The sequence below is a fragment of the Marmota flaviventris genome, chromosome 14 (genome assembly GCF_047511675.1).
Source record: "Marmota flaviventris isolate mMarFla1 chromosome 14, mMarFla1.hap1, whole genome shotgun sequence".
Taxonomy (NCBI): domain Eukaryota; kingdom Metazoa; phylum Chordata; class Mammalia; order Rodentia; family Sciuridae; genus Marmota; species Marmota flaviventris.
This window is the reverse complement of record NC_092511.1, coordinates 86744370-86763129: the sequence shown is the minus strand read 5'-3', so window position 1 is coordinate 86763129 and position 18760 is coordinate 86744370. Positions and strand designations below refer to the sequence as shown.

Sequence of the window (18760 nt, the reverse complement as noted above, 5' to 3'; positions counted from 1 at the left end):
TCCTGCCTGAGCCTCCCCAATACCTGGGGCTGCACATGCATACCAGCTTGCTTGGCTTCCTTCTTTTCATATCAGAAAGCCAGTACCTTACAGAACTCTTTGCAGTCTGAACCTTTTAAAAATCTAAGGTGCCTTAGAAGGAAGCCACTTTCCTTTAATATAGTGCCTCCATCACTTCTATACAGAAGCGAACCCAAGGCCCTCAAGAGTGCTTCAGCAGTTGCAGAATGATTAGCCCTTTGCTTATCTAGCTTCTCTTTAGTCATTCCCCTCTAGATACCTCCTTTCACAGCTTGGTGTTTTGGAATGACTTTTGCTTCCAGGGTTTGAATGCTGCTTTGTTTTATGAGAATAAAGATCCCCGCACTTTTGTGTCCTTGGTACCTACCTCTGCACATACTGGTGATGGCATGGGAAGTCTGATCTACCTTCTTGTGGAGTTAACTCAGACCATGTTGAGTAAGAGACTGGCACACTGTGAAGAGCTGAGAGCACAGGTGATGGAGGTAATTATCTTCAGGCTTCCTGCTTACTTCCCACTCCAGTAGCGAGTTCCTTGGTTAGAGGATGTTTATGACTTTTAGATGTAATGAATTTGATGCATCATGTGTTTTGTTTCCTTTGCAATAATTTCTGTTAGGTTAAAGCTCTCCCAGGAATGGGCACCACTATAGATGTCATATTGATCAATGGGCGTCTGAAGGAAGGAGATACAATCATTGTTCCTGGAGTAGAAGGGCCCATTGTCACTCAGATTCGAGGACTCCTGTTACCCCCTCCTATGAAGGAATTGCGAGTGAAGGTAAGCATTGATACACAGGACTTGTAAGTTCTGAGGTTGTTTCCTCACTTTGAGAGCAGTTTTATTTTAGATGTCTTCGTATGGAAGGCTGTCCCTCAGCAGAGATTTGTAAATGTACATATTTAAAAGACCAGGGCTTCCCTAAAAGATAAATTACATTGTTTTGCTTCCACAGTGTTAATTGATTTTTTATTATTAACCATTTTTTATGTTAAAAGAAACATCCATGCTGAAAAGTGCATAAAACATAGAAGAAAAGTTTAATAATAATAAAGTTTTAGGAAGCAGCCTTGCCACAGATCACATGTTGCTTGCTGACACCCAGAAGCTTCTACGTGCTTCTTCCTGATGTGAGGTCCCTTTCTTCCCTGATACCTAAGACTTAGCTAGGGCTGCATGAGAATAGCTAACATCTCCATTTTAAACATCCTTAGTTTTAGAAACTGAGTGTGCAGCCCTGAAAGTGTCTGGGCTCTGTATCAGAGGAGTTATTCTTAGTGTGCACTTTTGTATCTTTGACTTTCCAGCTGATAAATAATTTTTTAAGATTTGTATTCCAGGGCTGGGGCTATAGCTCAGTGGTATAGCACTTGCCTAGCATATGTGAAGCACTGGGTTCAATCCTCAGCACCGCATAAAAATAAATAAAGGCATTCTGTTAAAAAAAAAAATTCCAATTATCTGTTCTGTTGAAAATGTAGGCTTTGTTATTACCAGTAGTGTCAGGAAGACTGTTCTTCCCGTCTTGTGGACTCCTGCCAGTGTCTCCAGGGTGCACCCTGTAGAGTGGATTGCATGTGTGACTCATTTCACTAGATGAGGTCGCACTGTTATCCACATTAGCCAATAACAAGTTAGAGTCCTGGTTATTTCATATCTTTATCAGGTCTTTGTCATTTTTCTCTCCACTTTTTTTTTTTTTAAAGATTTATAGGAGACACTGGTCTATTATTACTACTTTTTTTATTATTTTGTAGTTTGTGTGTATGTCTAGTCTAAGGAATGTTTCCTGACCCTCAGGTCATGAAAATAGTCTCTCATATCATGCAATGCTACAACTTTTCAAATATATGTGGTGGAAAATGTTTTTATCTCTGTAGAACCAGTATGAAAAACATAAAGAAGTAGAAGCAGCTCAGGGGGTAAAGATTCTTGGAAAAGACCTGGAGAAAACACTGGCTGGTTTACCTCTCCTGGTGGCTTATAAAGAAGATGAAGTCCCTGTTCTTAAAGTAAGTTTATTGTTATTATGTCATTAAGGCACATGCTGGGGATGTGACTAAAATGGACATCTTTGCCTTTGTGAAGTCTCTTGATCTCTCAGCAAACTTGATATGTTGAAATTACTTCAGTTTATACAATCACTGTGAATTGACATAAATATTTTTGTATCCACTAGAATCTAGATATGCCTTCTATTTTAAAATAGAATTTTAGATAACCTAATTTATAGAGACAGTCATTTAAAAGCCCATTTGTGGATAGCAGTTGGCCCATATCCAGCAGTTTCACAAAAGCGAACCTTTTAGCTATAGTCTTATTTGTTTGCATGCCAGAGAACAAATATAGGTGTTACTAGTACTGACCTCTTACGTGCCAGGGCCACCATTATGTAGTGGTAGGTCCTGCCATCAGGTAGTCACTTCTGGGGCCAGTGGGAACAGGGCAAAGCACAAGCCCAGTGCCAAGTATGAAGTAGATTTCTGTATCTTTTTTAATGGTGTCAATACATTTAGCTGTTAAGATAATGAAGTTTAGGGTATTTCATTGTTGAAACAGCTAAGCAGAGCTATTAAGCTACCCTAACATTTGAGGTACTACTTTTGAACGCTCATTCTTATCTATTATTTCATTCTGCCCCACCCATGTACTGTTTTTCCTTAAAGTTGGTCAACCTAAGACAAAGGTGAAGTGGGGATAGGACTAGGATAGAGTTGCCAAATCTCTTCTGGCACAAATTATTATGCTTTGCCCTAAGCTTTGGCTTCTTATTTTCAGATGAATACTGAACCCAAAAGAGGAGCAATTTCATTCTAGGCAGTTGAGGGTAGAGGTAAACTGATATCCTTGTCAAATCTGATTTCTTTTTAAGGATGAATTGATCCATGAGCTAAAGCAGACACTAAATGCTATCAAATTAGAAGAAAAAGGAGTCTATGTCCAGGCATCTACACTAGGCTCCTTGGAAGCTCTACTTGAATTTCTGAAAACATCAGAAGTGCCCGTAAGTAATCATGCCCAGCTCTTCACAAGTCAGTGGTGGTTGGTTGTGGTTTGTGGTGCTGGTGCCATTACTCGACACAAGCAGATAAAACTGGAACCTTCCTTTTTACAGTATGCAGGGATTAACATTGGCCCTGTCCATAAAAAAGATGTTATGAAGGCTTCTGTGATGTTGGAACATGATCCTCAGTAAGTCATTGTTTCTGCTACCTATGGCCTTCAAACTGTCCTTTGTGATTGGCTTTTTTATTGAATGATCCTTGATGTATTTTAATCTTTCAGATATGCAGTAATTTTGGCCTTTGATGTGAGAATTGAACGGGATGCACAAGAAATGGCCGATAGTTTAGGAGTTAGAATTTTTAGTGCGGAAATTATTTATCATTTATTTGATGCCTTTACGAAATATAGACAAGACTACAAGAAACAGAAACAAGAAGAATTTAAGTAAGTTGGCATTTTTAATTTTATTTGGGTTCTTTAGTAATGAAGTTTGTTGAGAATTAACTAAATCCTGGAAAGGCATGTAGGCAACAAAAGCATGGCATTTGTACATCTACCTAAGGTTGTGTCCCTAAATGGTCTGTTATACCAGAAACTCTGCACCCAGTTTTCTTTGTGGCCTGTTAGTCATGAACATAGTAGTTGCTTATCTGAAATTGCACGGAATGTGATTAACAAAATCAAAGTATGAGAATTAGGAAGTCAGTGAGAAGTCCATTCCTGCACAAACATTCTGAGCGCCCATGTGCCTGGAGTGGTCAGTCTCACCCAGGCCAGGCATCTTCCTTTCAGAGCTGAGGTGCTCACTCTTGTTGGGAGAGGCAGCTGGTAGTTAATGCTTAAGTGGAGATAGGTGCTGAAAGTCAAAATAAAGCAGGGAGGAGCCTTGAAAAGGAGAGAAGGGGGCTGTGATTAATATGTAGTTGGAAGGTCTCATCTCTTTAGGCCTCTCATTGGAGCATCCAGGTAGAATCTCACATGAAGCAGAACTGGGTCCAAAAATGGAGGCACCCACCTTGGCTGAGGCAGGTTACACTGTAGGGACTGTGGTAGAAAACCAGGTAACAAGTTGGCAGGATCCATATGATGTAGGAAGGTACTTGTGGGCAGCAGGAAGTGGAAGGATGGAGCTTTTCCTTTGAGTTGTGAGTAGTTATTGTTTGCCTGGTCATGGTCAGACTGGTTGCTAGTGTTATGGGTTGAGCACCTGTCAGGAGCCTGCTGTAGTCCATGCAAGAGATGATTGATGAGGTGGTTCACACCAGAGTAACACAGAGAATGGTGGCTTAATTTCAGATACACTTGAAGGTAGAGCCAGTTAGTGAACATTAGGATTTAAATTGGTGTATGGTCACTTTTGACCATGAAATCTGAAGCAAGAAAAACTACTTGCTTGGGAAGACTGCTAGAAACTTAGCACTTCCAGCATATGCTTAATAAGCAGGGAAATTAACCTTGCAGCAACTTTTTGGATCAAAAATTTAGGAGCATGGTGAAGAGGAGGAAGTGGGTAGATACCTTTGGGGTCCCAAAAGACAAGTGACAGACTTGCCAGCAGGTACTGTCCTGGTTCTAAGCCCCAGGATATGGCTGTAGAGTGACTTCTTTGGGGGTCAGGCTCGACCTTTTGTTTTGGCACAAAATCCTACTGTACCCAAACACCAAGCTGGGAATAAAGCAGTGAAGGGCTCCTTGGCTCCTTACTGGCTGGGTGTGGCTGGGTGTGGCTGGGTGGAATGTGGGAAGACTTGGGAAGCAATAAAATAGAAAGAGGGAGGAGGAAGGGAAGATGAAGGGCCACAGAAGCAGGGTGGCCTTGGGCTGTCAGCTGAAAACCAGCTTCTGTGGGTGGGCCTGCTTCTCTCACTCAGCCTGAGCAACCTGCTTTCATATAATGGAAAAAGCCTCATGTCCATCTGCTGTGTTTGTTGAAATTATTTTATAAGCTTAAAAAAATTCTTGCTTTCATTTTCATTTCAGGCACATAGCAGTATTTCCCTGCAAGATGAAAATCCTCCCTCAGTATATTTTCAATTCTCGAGATCCAATAGTGATGGGGGTGACTGTGGAAGCAGGTCAGGTGAAACAAGGAACACCTATGTGTGTTCCAAGCAAAAATGTAAGTTCCAGCTGTACTGAGAAAGTGGTCTTATCTCCATGGGAGGGGGAAAAAAAGTTTTGTTTCCAGAACTTTAAAAAACCATCCAAGCTTTTAGCTTGGTATTATTGCACCTCAGTATGGGTAAATGTCAGTCTTTAAACAAAAGAAAAATCAACATGGTTTGCGTAGTACACTGTTTGCAGTCCCCATTCACACATCATCACTTGTCCCTCATTTCTCTGGTGACTCCACTCAGCAGCTGGTTCCCTTCTAGGTGTGCGTTGGCTGCGCCGTACCTGGTGGTTTTGCACAAACACTCCTGCATTTGGATCGTCTGCCTCCTCACTAGCTAGTTAGAATTATTGGGAAGGAACTTACAAAGGAGTTTTGTGACTTCTGTGTCACACTCACACTGCTGCTGTCTGCTCAGTTCCCTGAGGAAATTGCTGAAAGAGAAAACCGTCTCCGTGGTTCTTGGGAGAGTTCTTTATGATGGCCTGTTTCTCAACAGCCTTCTCCTAATGGCTTCAGTACCCACTGCAGTCAGTCAGCACCCAAGTTCTTTCATAAATGGATGCATAATTGTGAAAATCACAAGTATCCAATAGACTTCAGTTTTGTGGTTTTTAAACTGTAGTTTGGTCAGTGAGATCACGGAACTTGCACAACTCCTGGAGCATTTCCTCCTGGAAAGGGTAGTGACAAGTTCCAGGCTCATCCAAGATACCCTGCCCCAGCGCATGGCCCTTGAAAGTTTGTGCTTCCGTACCATTTCAGTGTTCTCTAGGACACTACTTGCAGTAAAATCAATTTTCCATGTGACTTTGACCTCCTAAACCAAGCCAAGCTCTTCCTGGTTTTAGTCCCCTCAGACCCCGCCTCCCCTCTCTACTTTTTTTGAGACCGGCTAGGCTCAAATTTGCTGTTTTGGGGTGGCTGGAATTACAGGTGTGCTATTTTCACACCTAACTTTTTCCACTTGTTCTCTAGTACCTTTTTCCACAAGGCAGTCCAGGGGGTCCTCCCCTGTAAACTAGTGTCACTGTGACTTGTCATTTTCAATCTGCATAATGTTTCCCCAGCTGCCTTTCTGACTTCATCTCCACTGATTGCTTTGAGTTCATTCCTGATGTGGAGCCTGCCATTCCCTCCTAATACTGCTCCGTCCTCTCAGGACAGGCTGTATTAGGAGGGAAAGTGACCCTGGGTGAGCAGAGCACGTGTAAGGGTTTACGCAGTAGTTCATCAGTGGTCTCTCTTCATCCTTATAGCTGTCTTATAAAGGGCATAAGTCAAAAATTCTTCCTGATTCTGTGGTAAGCACAGGATAATGTGCCTAGGTTTTTAGAGTGGGCTCTGTGTGTATCTCAGCTGTCAAGGTGCTGTGGAGGGTAACACATCCCTCTGCATACATTATATTTTCTATTATCTTTCAGTTTGTCGACATTGGAATAGTAACAAGCATTGAAATAAATCACAAACAAGTGGATGTTGCAAAAAAGGGACAAGAAGTGTGTGTCAAAATAGAACCCATCCCTGGTGAATCTCCCAAAATGTTTGGGAGACATTTTGAAGCTACAGACATCCTTGTCAGTAAAGTAAGTATTTCAGTGGCATGTTTTCAGAAATTGGGGTGGGGGTCTGGTCACTTTTTTGGATTACCTGTATCAATAGCTTTGAAGTCTGTCTGGATCTGTAGAATCTGATAGTACTGGATCCTTCTCTAGGGCCTTGTCCTGGTTAAGGACAGTACCTCTGAGTACAGCAGCACTGACAGAATGCCAGGGCCTCTGCTCTGTTCCTTGCAATGTATTGGAGGGGGGGAGCTCTACTCCCTTAGGCAGGCTTACATTGTTTCTGCTGCTGAAGTTTTCTTTACACTGAGCAACATTTGTGCACCTGTTTGTTACATTCTGTTCACACTGTTTGTGCCTCATGCATTGCAGATCAGCAGGCAGTCCATCGATGCACTCAAAGACTGGTTCAGAGATGAAATGCAGAAGAGTGACTGGCAGCTTATCGTGGAACTGAAGAAAGTATTTGAAATCATCTAAATTTTTCACATGGGGCAGGAATTGGAGTAAATGCAATATTATGTTTTAATACCACCAACAAAACAAAGACAAAAAATGGAACAGATGTATCTGGACACTGATGGACTTAGGTGTATAAAACGTTTTCCATGAGAAACCAAGAAACTTACACTGGTTTGACAGTGGTCAGTTACACATCCCCACAGTTCCAGCGTGCCTGTTCGTTCACACCCTCCTCACCCCACCCTTCCTTACTTGGCTGCTGTTTTAAAGTTTGCCCTTCCCTAAATTTGGATTTTTATTACAAATCTAAAGATCTTTCAATTTTATACTGATTAAATCAGTCCTGCAGTATTTGATTAACCTCGCTTCTGCAGATTTTGTGATTCTTGGGACTTTTTTGATGTAAGATACACATCTTTCTTTATGCATATTCTTCCGCCATAAGCCCTTAGGGATTTTTTAAAATAGAAAATGAAGCATTCTGATATTTATCTGCTTTGTGTGAAACCATGGTGTAAAGCATAGCTGGCTGCTTTTTACTGCTTGTATAGTCATGAGAGTCTTGTAATCATCACAGTTCAAAAACTAATAATAATAAACAGACATTGCAGTACTGGTAAGTAGGCTTCCATGTCAGTGTAGCTTCTCATCCTCATATCAGACCATCAAACTTATATCCTAGCATAAGGCAACAGGAGGGATTTTCATTCATTAATCTTGTTCTGTTTTGTTTGTCCTTTTACCATGCACATACTTTCTGATAAGACAGCTGGTAACGATGGGCAATTTATCTGGGTTTGGTGCCTCTGAGTCACTTCAGATACCTCATAGTGTGATTTGTTCATGGTAGCGATCCAAATTGCTAGCTCTAGATTAATATGGATCTAAGAAGCAGACACTCTTGTTGAGGGAAAATAAGTATTAATTAGCAGCATGGACTCAAACATATATAAAATTTGTATGCTGTTAATGCTCTCTTAAAGATAGTTTGACAATCTATACTATTCTTCATTATCAAAATTTCTCTAGGGCCAGGAGAGGCATAGCGAATACCACCTCAGAACTATCTGTGGGACTTCATTTTTCCCAGAAGCTCCCCCACACAGAAGAAGAAAAAATTTACTTAACATGTTCATGTGCATGCTTGGAGACAAGAATAAGATGATTTAGAAGCTTTACCCTTTCAAGTAGAATCCTGGTCTGGGACCTCTCAGGAATTTCAAAGCTTAGCATGGATCCAGCCAGAAACGGTCTGGAGGTTTTTCAGCCTCTTAAGTATAATAAATAGTTGCTTCCTAGAGTTGAGTTTTTAAGGATTCACAAAAAGGAGCCTGTACAAAATATACATACAGTTCTTTATTAAACAACTGTAAACACTTCACTGTAAAAATCCATAAAACTTTATAAACAAACATTTTGTAAATAGAATCTATGCTACAGTAAAAGAATTAACACAATTATTTACATGCAATACTGACAAATTTGGCACTTTTTGAAAAGAAATGTACAAAAACACTTGCTTTAAAAAGAAATCTGAAAATGTAAAAACTCAGAGCATTACTATCATGCACTTTGCAAATACCTCACAAGCACTTATGGCACAGCTAGCGGAGAGCACCAGGCTCTCTGGTAATATTTATGTAACTTTTAATGTGCTTCCATAAGTTTGTTGTAAAACCACCTGAACATTGTCAAGAATAAAGTCAAATGCCATATTCCAAACCGATTCCACCGATTGCTGCATCAACCTGAAAGCGGGAAAGAAGAAAAACCATCATTAGGAAAGAATTCTAAGACTTAATTCCTTTTTCAAGTCTTCATTGCTTCATTTTTTACACACAAAAGGTGATCTTGGCCAGAAATTAAAATCCTAAGTAGAACACTAAAAAGGAAATACATTCCGATAGTTTTTAAATCGCATATTAGACATAGATCTCAAGGGCAACAACCTTATTTTAAACTTTCTATTATCAAAACATGGCATTTTTTTGATAATCCTGAAGAATATATTTTGCCAGGAATAAGTTTCCAGGAGAAAGTTTTAAAGCCTTCATATATTTCCAGTTAACTGTTTATACAATATCACTGGGAATTCCCTTCCATAAAAACACAACTTACCTTTTCATGTATTTTATAACTAAGTCCAGTTTTTCCAAATCTTTTTCCTCTATAAGATCAGTACAGTATTTCACAACTTGCAATATATCTTCTTCCATTGGATCTAGAAAGGGGGAAAACCTCAAATAAGGACCATGATGTTTAATATAAAGAATAGAGAGAGCTGCAGGGACAAAAGAAAAAAGAATGGGCTGCAGAATTGGGACTTTTTTCAAAGCAAGTCCAAAAGATCAGTAAGAAATTCGCATTCAATCTGTACAGTATGTTCATGTTCTCTTGAACAGGGCCACCCACAGGTCAAGCCAACCTGAAATGGTAGTTATCCATTCTTTGAGCAAGGTCTTTACATCACTGAACTCAACAGCTCCAGCTAGATTGGGTGCTGCAGGCCTAACACAGCTGGCCAGGTCAGGCTGCAAAGTGGAAAGGCCTGGCTCTCCTGAGGAGGAAGCAGCGATTTCTTCCTGTTGAAAAAACAAAAGATAAAAATGCTATTTTTAGAAGTATCAAGGACATTAAGACCTGATACAACTCAAGAGTTTTAAAAGTATTTTTCAAAAAACTTACCAGGGGTTTCTCAGCAGCAGGTCCTTCATGTTTTAGGAACCCATCAATTAACTTCTGGGGACTCCCACAGGCCCCTGGCAGGGATTTTGCAGGACTGCTAAGCAGTTTGTTTTTCAGAGGGCTCTGAATCTTTTTCTTGGGACTCATGGGGGTTTTTTTCTTGGTTTTCTTCTTTTCTTTCACTGTTGCTGGCTTTAGCTGAAGTAAAGGATTCTTTGGCACTAAAGGAAGAGGTGTATAATGAGTCTGGACAGGACCATAAGCTCTTTCCCTTTCCAAATATGCAACCCCCACCTCCCAGAACATCCATCCTAAAACACCTCCCACCAGGAGTGGCAGTGCCAACAGGCTCCACACTTCCTCTGTCTCAGCTCTGGCACTTCCTCTGTCTCAGCCTTTGGTATGATTATTTATAATGGGGTGGTCACAGGATTGGAAGAAGAATCAACAGATGGAAGCCCTCATAACAGTGTCTGCTAAACTGTAAACTTTATAGAATTGTTACTCTTATAGAGTAAAAGTGGATTCAGGTGTTTGTGATGCACATCCACAAACCTTGAGATGATGTTGTGTGAGTCTTTGACAAATATTGAAATGATCTGTCACTTCATTCTTTAAAACAAAGTCTGTATAAGACTCTAACTAGGACTATGCCAGCTCCCACCCCTACTGTAGCCCTGTTCAGATATTCTCCAGTAATGAAATCTGTTAATGGAATGAACGTTTATTTAAGCCACTTCCCAGGCTTACCAGATGCACTGGCTGGCTGCTGGTAACTAGTGTCTTCTCCCTGCCTTTGTCTTTGCTCATATGCTGCTTTCAGCTCCTTTTGAAGCTCAGCAGGAAGGGCAGCAAAAACCTCAGGGTCCACCTAGTGGGAAAGCAAAGCCCAGAGTCAAACTTGGATTAATTTTAAATGGCAGCTGGTTTATATTTTTTCACAAAGGTTTTGTTTTCAGGTCAACCTTTGCTGACCTGTATGAATTCTTTAGGTCTTCAGTATCAAATATTAAATCTTGAAAGACTTTAGGGTAAGAACAGGAATTAAATTTGAGCACTAATTGGAACTTAAAACAGGAGCTGAGACTGTTACTGTCCCCCATATCTGACTACATTCCCGCCTGGTGACGGGCTCTGGCCAATGCGACAGAAGCAGAATATGTTCATTATTCTAGGTAGGCACCCATGCACCATCTGCTCCATTAAGTCTATGGTCTCCTGATGAGGCAGAACCAAGAATCCCACTCCCCATTGGACACAGCATGAGCTACTGAATTAGGGTGCAGAGGGGAAAGGGAAATAAGATGGTGTAGGATGGATGAGAATGCTTAAAACTATGGTAGAAGGTGCTTGAATTTAACTTACCTGTGAAAATGCTGGAAGGGCTATAACACTTATTCCTGTGTCACTATTAGATTCTTCAGGTTCTGGTATTTGCAACAATACTGTCCCAACTGGTTGTGCTAGAACTCCCGAATTACAGCCATTTACCGGTTCTTTCTTTTTGTCACCACGTGGCTCTCCCTGCTGAACAGCACAAACTTGTTCTATCTGTTCCCGGATATCAGATGGAAGTGCTTCTAGAACAGACTGATCAAGCTGTAAAATATCAAACATGAATTTGAGGTTAAAGTGTGCTTAGACATGAGGTGTTTAGGGGAGGGAACCTCTTAGATCATGAACACAGAGTGCAAACCACTGGGCTAGAAAAGCTACTGTCCCTCCTGGGCCCCTGCCCCCACAAGCACATCTTTGGAATGTCTTTGCCTTTTGCCATTGACACCTGATGTGACATTAGGAGTCTGGAGGTAAGTGTGGAACCCTGCCAGTACCACAAATCAGGTAAATCCACATATACTTGTATACTGTCTTGTAGGAGGAGCTCACCCATGGGAGAGGCCAGAGCCCAAGATACATTAACTTTCTGGGACAGTTAATGTCAGAATTTACCTTCCTGTATGAGACTGCCCCAAAATACTAATAAATCTAGTCTGAAAGGAAGCTGGAAAAGGGGGTTTCTAGAAAATACTTTTCTCTGCCCACGTACATCCAGTACTTGGGAAACATGGCAATCTCATAACCTAGATAGACTCATCTTACCTAGCCAGAAACAACTGTTGGGTGTCACCAGCAACTGGGAGCCAATGCAAGGATATCAAAATTGACCCTCCCTCTCCCTAGTACTATAGCCAGCATTGATATCTTCTCTAGTACGGGATAGAGGGAGATCACAAATGAACTTCCTTTAGAGCTTAAAAGTGCTATCATTTCCCAGGGGCAAAGGATGCCAACCATGTACCAACCACACTTAGAGCCTACACAAACTGAATTTTAAGCTTAGACTCTAAAACATTCACTCTACAAAAAGAAAGGTTTGCAAATGCTGCAAACCCCTTTGACATTAGATCCTAGTTCACTAAAGATCACCAGATTTGCTCTGTTGAATACAGCAAGCCTGCATGATTACACTGACAAAGTGCCAGCTCATGAGGACAGCCTTTTAAGCCACACTTTTACAACTTGCAAGAGTTGCAAATATTTGCAAAAGCACTTTCATCTACACGAATTACTGTCCTGTAAAATTCTGGAAACCTTATTTATTCTAACCAGTAGCCTTTTCTCCCTTTGGTTCTACGGATGGAATAAAAAATGTCATTTGTAAGCTACTTTTGTACTTAGGAGTATAAAAACATACCTGGGAAGGTGACGGGACCTCTATACTCAGGTTAAGTCTTGACTGCACATTGACGGGAGAATGCAGACCATTCCATTTCCTTGAAGACTCTCCCTTGTTAGTGTCAGGACTCACACTAGCTGGCAGATGTGTATTAAAGGATGGTAAGAAAGTGCAACTTCGAGAGGCAGGTGATATTTCCAGATCCACAGCCGTCAGAAACACTACAAGTATAGAAAAATACGCTTTATAGCCTCCTTAGGTAATTTGAATCCCAGGCATCCCTTTGTCTGCTGTAAATACTTATTAGGGCCATAGTTAAAATGTAAATCTGTTCTTCAGGGAAAAATTTACAGAGTCAGGCCAATTTGAAAATTAACTGCTTTCCCAAGGACATAATCAGAACCAAACAAGAACCATGTGACAACCACCAACCTTCCCTGTGGTCCTCTTCTGTGGACTTCTTAGCTTTCTGAACTTGGAAGAGGTCACGGACAGAATGTGACCCACCAGGAAAGTGGTTTGGCTGAACTGAAAGGCGACTGGAACATGTGGAATGGTTTGGATTAGTAGGAATCAGCTGATTCACATGAATCCCAACCTAGAACCAGAATAAAGAGTATGTTTCTAGGAAAACAGATATGAATTTTGCTCAGCAAAATTCTCATCTAATCCTTTTTTTTTTTAACTATCTTCTAGATCTTGTTTTTAGAACAAAGGGTTAAATGAAAATATTCAAATACACAGTCTTCTATGAGATTCATTAAAAAATATGACTTTTAGGGAAGCAATTAAGCAGTTATTCTCAACCTTGAGTATCCAACTCATCTCAAATGTGCTACAATGTCTTCAAAAATCAGAAAAATCAAACAAGTAGAATATTATATTCCACTGATATGCTAATCAACTAAGGTTTTGAAAGTAGGATTTAAATGTAAGAAATTAATTCACTTAGGATTAGGGATGCAGCTTAGTAGTGAAGCACGTGCTGGGTATATGCTAGGCCCAGGATTCAAAGCCCCACCACCCCAAATAGGGAATATTATGGCAACTTTCCTTCACTGACCATTTTTCTTTTTAAAAATTAAATATTTTTCAAGTAAAAAATGAGAGGAGATGAGCAAAGGTACACTGCAAAGTTACTACTAGCTCCCCCACCATAAACTATTAAAAAACATTCAGGAAAAAGTTTCAATTATGGCTGGTGTACTGACTTTAATCCTTCTACAATGAACCAAAAAACTACCCTTATTCATCTGGGTACCCAGAAGTAAACCTATGAAGTTCATCTTAAGAACAGAAATGTGAGGTGTGATCTGGGTGGGGTGGGAGGCCTTCTGCCCATCTAAAGCCATTTGCTCAGGCCTGTGATTTCTCTCTTTTGATCATCAAACTACAGACATCAGAATAAATTTTTAAAAAGACCTCAAAGTTACAGGGTTTACAGATTCAGACTTCTCAGTGCTATCTACTTCTAAGGAAACAAGAACAGGAAAAACAATACAATGCATATAAAAATTAACCTTTGGTTAACTGAGGGAAAGGTACTATAAAAACATAAGGTCTCTGGGAATGGGGTTGTGGCTCAGCAGTAGAGTGCTCGCCTAGCATGTGTGAGACCCTGGGTTTGATCTTCAGCACCACATAAAAATAAATAAATAAAATAAAGGTACTGTGTCCAATTCCAAGTAAAAATATTTAAAAAAAAAAAAAAGAAAGAAAAACAAGAAAAAATAATAAGGTCTCTGCCAGGCACAGTGGTATATGCCTTTAATCCCACTGACTCAGGAAGCTAAGGCAGAAGAATCTCAAATTAAGGCCAGCTTGAGCAAATAAGCAAGACTTTATCTCAAAAAAATAAAAGTGAAGGGCTGGGGGTGAACTCTGGTACAGCACCACTGGGTTTAATCCCCAATACCAAAAATAAATCCTACGATACAGAATTGTTGATCTAAGCATAAAATAGTTTCCATAGCAAATAAGACTACTCTCTCAAGTCTAAAAAGCTCAGATCTGATGAGAAAGTCAAATTTACCTTAGATTAACTCAAAGGAGCTGAAGACCTGCAACTATTAACTTCCTATTCCCTACCATGAAATATGCAGAAAAACTGGTTATCCATATGTAGATAAAGAGACCAAGCCACAAATGAAGCTTACAACATTACAGAGTTTAATGTCACACACTTACCCCTCTCATATCTGATATATTTAGTTTCATTGTATGAAACATGTTCAACGTAGCCTTTCCAATTATTTTTGCACTGTCTGTTGCATGGTCAAGAGTTACAGTCCTGCATTAATAAAATTAGAGATGAAAAAGGAGAAATCACCACAGACATCACAGAAATACAGCAGATTATTAGGGACTATTTTGAAAATTTAGATTCCATTAAACTGGAAAACCCGGATGAAATGGATACATTTCTAGACAAATACACCTGCCAACCCTTAATTTTGAGGACACAAAAAACCTAAACAGACTAATAACCTATAATGAGACAGAAGCAGTAATAATAGTCCAACAAAGAAAAGTCTAGGACCAGATGGAGTCTCCGCTGAATTCTACCAAACCTTTAAACAAGTACGAATGCCAATACTTCTCAAATTATTCTATGAGATAGAAAAGGATGGAACACTTCCAAATTCATTTAATGAAGCCAATATCATACTCATACCAAAACCAGATAACACATCAAGAAATAGACCAACACACTAATGAACTTAGATGCAAAAATACTTAATATATGCAGAAAAGGCCTTAACAAAATTCAGCACACATTCATGATAAAAACACAGAAGTAGTTAGGGAAGTAGCTACCTCAACAAAGGCTATATGTGAAAAATCCAAAGCCAACCTCATACTGAACGGGGAAAGACTGAAAGCATTACCTTTAAAATCTGGAATAAGACGTGTATATCTACTCTCGTCATTCCTATTTAATATAGTGTTAGAAAATCTAGCCAGAGCAATTAGGCAAGAGAAGGAAGTAAAATGAATAAAAAATAGGAAAAGAAGTCAAATTATGACTGTTTGCAGATAATATTATCCTATATTTAGATGATCTTCCAAGAGTACTAAAAAATTAGCAAAGTAGCAGGTTACATAATCAACAGCTTTCCTATATATCAACAACAAATCTGAGAATGTAAACAGGAAAACAATCTCATTCACAATACCTCCCCCCCCCGCCACACACACACACAAAACTAACAAAGGGAGGTAAAAAGACCTCTACTATGAACTATAGAACACTGAGAAAGACACTGAAGAAGACTTCAGAAGATGGAAAGATCTCCCATGTTCATGTATTGGCATGAATTAATATTGCTAAATGGCCATACTACCAAGAGCAATATATAGATTCGATACAATTGCCACCAAATTAGCCAAAAAATTCTAAGCTAAAGGGAATCACAATACCTGTCTTCGAATTATACTACAGAGCTATAGTACCAAAAACTACATGGTAATAACATAAAAACAGACACACAGACCAATGGAATAGATTGGAAGGCACAGAGACAAACTCACACATCTACAGTTATGTGATCCTTGACACCCTTTTTAAAAATAGTGCTGGAAAAACTGGTTATCCATATGTAGAAGAATAAAAATCCCTTATCTCTCACCCTGCTCCCAGCACCAAAAAAAAAAAAAAAAAAAAATCAACTTAAAATGGATCAAGGACCTAGGAATTAGACTAGAAACTATGCAACTCCTAGAAGAAAATGTAGGGTTAACACTCCTGAACAGAGGCACAGGCAAACCCCAAATGCTCAGGAATTAGTACCACGAGTTAATAAATGGAATGGCATCAAATTAAAAAGCTTCAGCACTGCAAAGGAAACAATTAAGAATGCAAAGAGAGAACCTAGAGAATGGGAGAAAATCTTTGCTAGTTACTCTTCTGACAGAATTAATACCTAGAATATATAAAGAACTCAAACTTATCACCAAAAAAGCAAATAACTCAATAAAGGAGTACATGAATTAAACATACTTCTAAAAGGAAGAAATGTAAAAAGGCCAAAAATGAATGAAAAAAAATGCTCAATATCATTAGCAATTAAGGAAATAAAATCAAAACTACAGCGATTTAATCTCACATCGGTGAGAATGGCAGCCATCAAGAGTACAAACAATAGGTCAGGCACAGTAGCACATGCTTGTAATCCCAGCGGTTTGGGAGGCTGAGGCAAGATGATTGAGAGTTCAAAGTCAGGCTCAGTAACTTGGTGAGACCCTGTCTCAAAATAAAATATTTAAAAGGGCTAGGGATGAGGCTCAGTGATTAAGTATCCCTAGGTTCAATCCCTGGTACCAAAAAAAAAAAAAAAAAAAAAAAGAATACAAAGAATAATAAATGCTGGAGAGGATGTGGAGAAAAAAGGAACACTTTTACACTGATAATGGGATTGTAAATTAGTACAACCACTATGGAAATCAGTATGGCAGTTCTTCGAAAGACTAGGCATGGAACCATCATGTGACCCAGCTATACCACTCCTTTATATTTATCCTATAGGGATACATGTATGTCCATGTTTACAGCAGCACAATTCACAATAAGCCAAACTATAAAACCAGCCTAAGTATTCATCAATGGATAAGGAAAATGTGGTATATATTTACACAATGGAATTTTATTCAGCCTTAAAGAAAAATGAAATTATGTCATTTGCAGGAAAATGGATGGAACTGAGGACCATCATGTCAAGTGATATAAGCCTAACTCAGAAAGTCAAAAGTCATTATATTTTCTCTCATGTGGAAGCTAGAGAGGAAAACAGAAAAGAAAGAGGGTGTGTGTGTATGTGTGTGTGTGTGGGGGGGTCTCATCAAAATCAAAGGCAGATCAGTAGAGGAGGAAAGGGACCAGGGATGGAAACAGGGGGAGGGGAGGATAAATGCTGAGGAGTGATACTGGCCAAATTACATCATACTGTGAGCATGTATTAATATGTAACCAAGAGTCTCTTCATTAGGATTTTACACATCCCCAAAAATGTAACTAGTCAGATAAGTGGTAGAATAACTTTAAGAGAAACAAAGGCTACATTTCCTATGTATTCATTAGTACCTCGTAGTATGGAACTGTTCAAAGAGTTACACGATATTAGTTACGTAAAAGTTTACAAAATGCATGAGAAAGTCTCCCTTGTAAGAAGCTAAATACCATATTAATTACACTGGCAGCAAAGAGGGAAAAGAAAAATTACATAGAACACTGACACTTTAAGGTGAATTCTCTAATGAAGACCCCATCCACTAAAAATAAAAAAAAGAAATTTAGAAAAAGAAATTTTAGTTAATGCATATACAATATATATGTTGCAATTAAAGTGTGAATACAAGGTAATCCAAGGTTTTAGATTCTAAGAGAATTTTTAATTCATAAGATTTCTAAGTTGAAGTACAGTCAATATTCAGAATGAAAAGTTAATTTCTGTTCTTTCTTGACTCATGTTTAAAGTCAAATCACTGAATAATTTCAACATTTGAATATGCTTATCTAGTACTATTTTCTCTTAAAAGATTCTATAAATGGAGTAACAACTCTGTGGATACTATGACAAGGAAAAATATGGGTTTAAAGGTCACAGGCTAGAATGCCGGATTCTTGGATTTTTGAGAACACATGAAAGAAAAACAGAGGACCTGCCAGCACTTTTAGGTGCCCCAAACACACTAAGCTCACCTACCACTCCCTACAGGGCCTTTGGGGCTTTGCTGGTGTGAACAGTATGTTCCACTGCAAAACAAAAAACTTCCAATTCAATAATAGATTAAGACCTCTTTCCCAGAAAATGTATTTTAAAATGAGTCAGATTTTCCCACAGAAAATATGTTTAAGAAGATAATCATATTCTTGAGTAAGGATCTAATTAAGCAGTTCAGTATAAACATGTCTAGTAACACTACACTTAACTATTACTTGAAAGATGTGGGCATTAGCACACTTACTAAAGTAGGTAACATATAATTGTTCGTGATAACCAAAAGCAGAAAAATTTTATAAACTGCATAATTTATACTTCCTATTTTCACAGCGAACAAATGCCATTAATGAGAAATTTGGGAGCTTCTGTTTGAGTTATCTCATGACTTAACAGTATCACCACAACATGAATGGAATGTATATGATTGGCACGAGGAAGTAATTTTTACTAAAAGATATAAATCTCTTTGTGGCTTTCATTGTCAAGTCTTAAAACTGTGATCTCACAGCCAAA

At 39.1% G+C, this 18760-nt stretch overlaps 2 protein-coding genes across 9 annotated transcripts in view; one reads left to right on the top strand and one right to left on the bottom strand.

Moving 5' to 3' along the window:
• The window catches only part of Eif5b (eukaryotic translation initiation factor 5B), a 57995-nt gene extending 50210 nt beyond the window's left edge, over positions 1-7785 (top strand). For both annotated transcript variants that reach the window (XM_027950637.2, XM_027950636.2), the window contains exons 16-24: positions 324-506; positions 641-802; positions 1903-2034; positions 2895-3026; positions 3138-3214; positions 3308-3472; positions 5009-5147; positions 6566-6727; positions 7076-7785. In XM_027950637.2, the coding sequence (XP_027806438.2) occupies positions 324-506; positions 641-802; positions 1903-2034; positions 2895-3026; positions 3138-3214; positions 3308-3472; positions 5009-5147; positions 6566-6727; positions 7076-7183 (1260 nt within the window). In that variant the 3' untranslated portion in view covers positions 7184-7785. The remainder of the gene's footprint in view (positions 1-323; positions 507-640; positions 803-1902; positions 2035-2894; positions 3027-3137; positions 3215-3307; positions 3473-5008; positions 5148-6565; positions 6728-7075) is intronic.
• A 723-nt stretch (positions 7786-8508) lies between these two features.
• Rev1 (REV1 DNA directed polymerase) overlaps positions 8509-18760 on the bottom strand; it is a 78598-nt gene continuing 68346 nt past the window's right edge. For all 7 annotated transcript variants that reach the window (XM_071601838.1, XM_071601837.1, XM_027950633.2 and 4 more), the window contains 9 exons: positions 14715-14817; positions 12960-13125; positions 12546-12748; positions 11216-11449; positions 10601-10721; positions 9851-10071; positions 9591-9747; positions 9284-9386; positions 8509-8913 (listed from right to left, as the gene is read on the bottom strand). In XM_071601838.1, coding sequence (XP_071457939.1) covers positions 8802-8913; positions 9284-9386; positions 9591-9747; positions 9851-10071; positions 10601-10721; positions 11216-11449; positions 12546-12748; positions 12960-13125; positions 14715-14817 — 1420 coding nt within the window. In that variant the 3' untranslated portion in view covers positions 8509-8801. The remainder of the gene's footprint in view (positions 8914-9283; positions 9387-9590; positions 9748-9850; positions 10072-10600; positions 10722-11215; positions 11450-12545; positions 12749-12959; positions 13126-14714; positions 14818-18760) is intronic.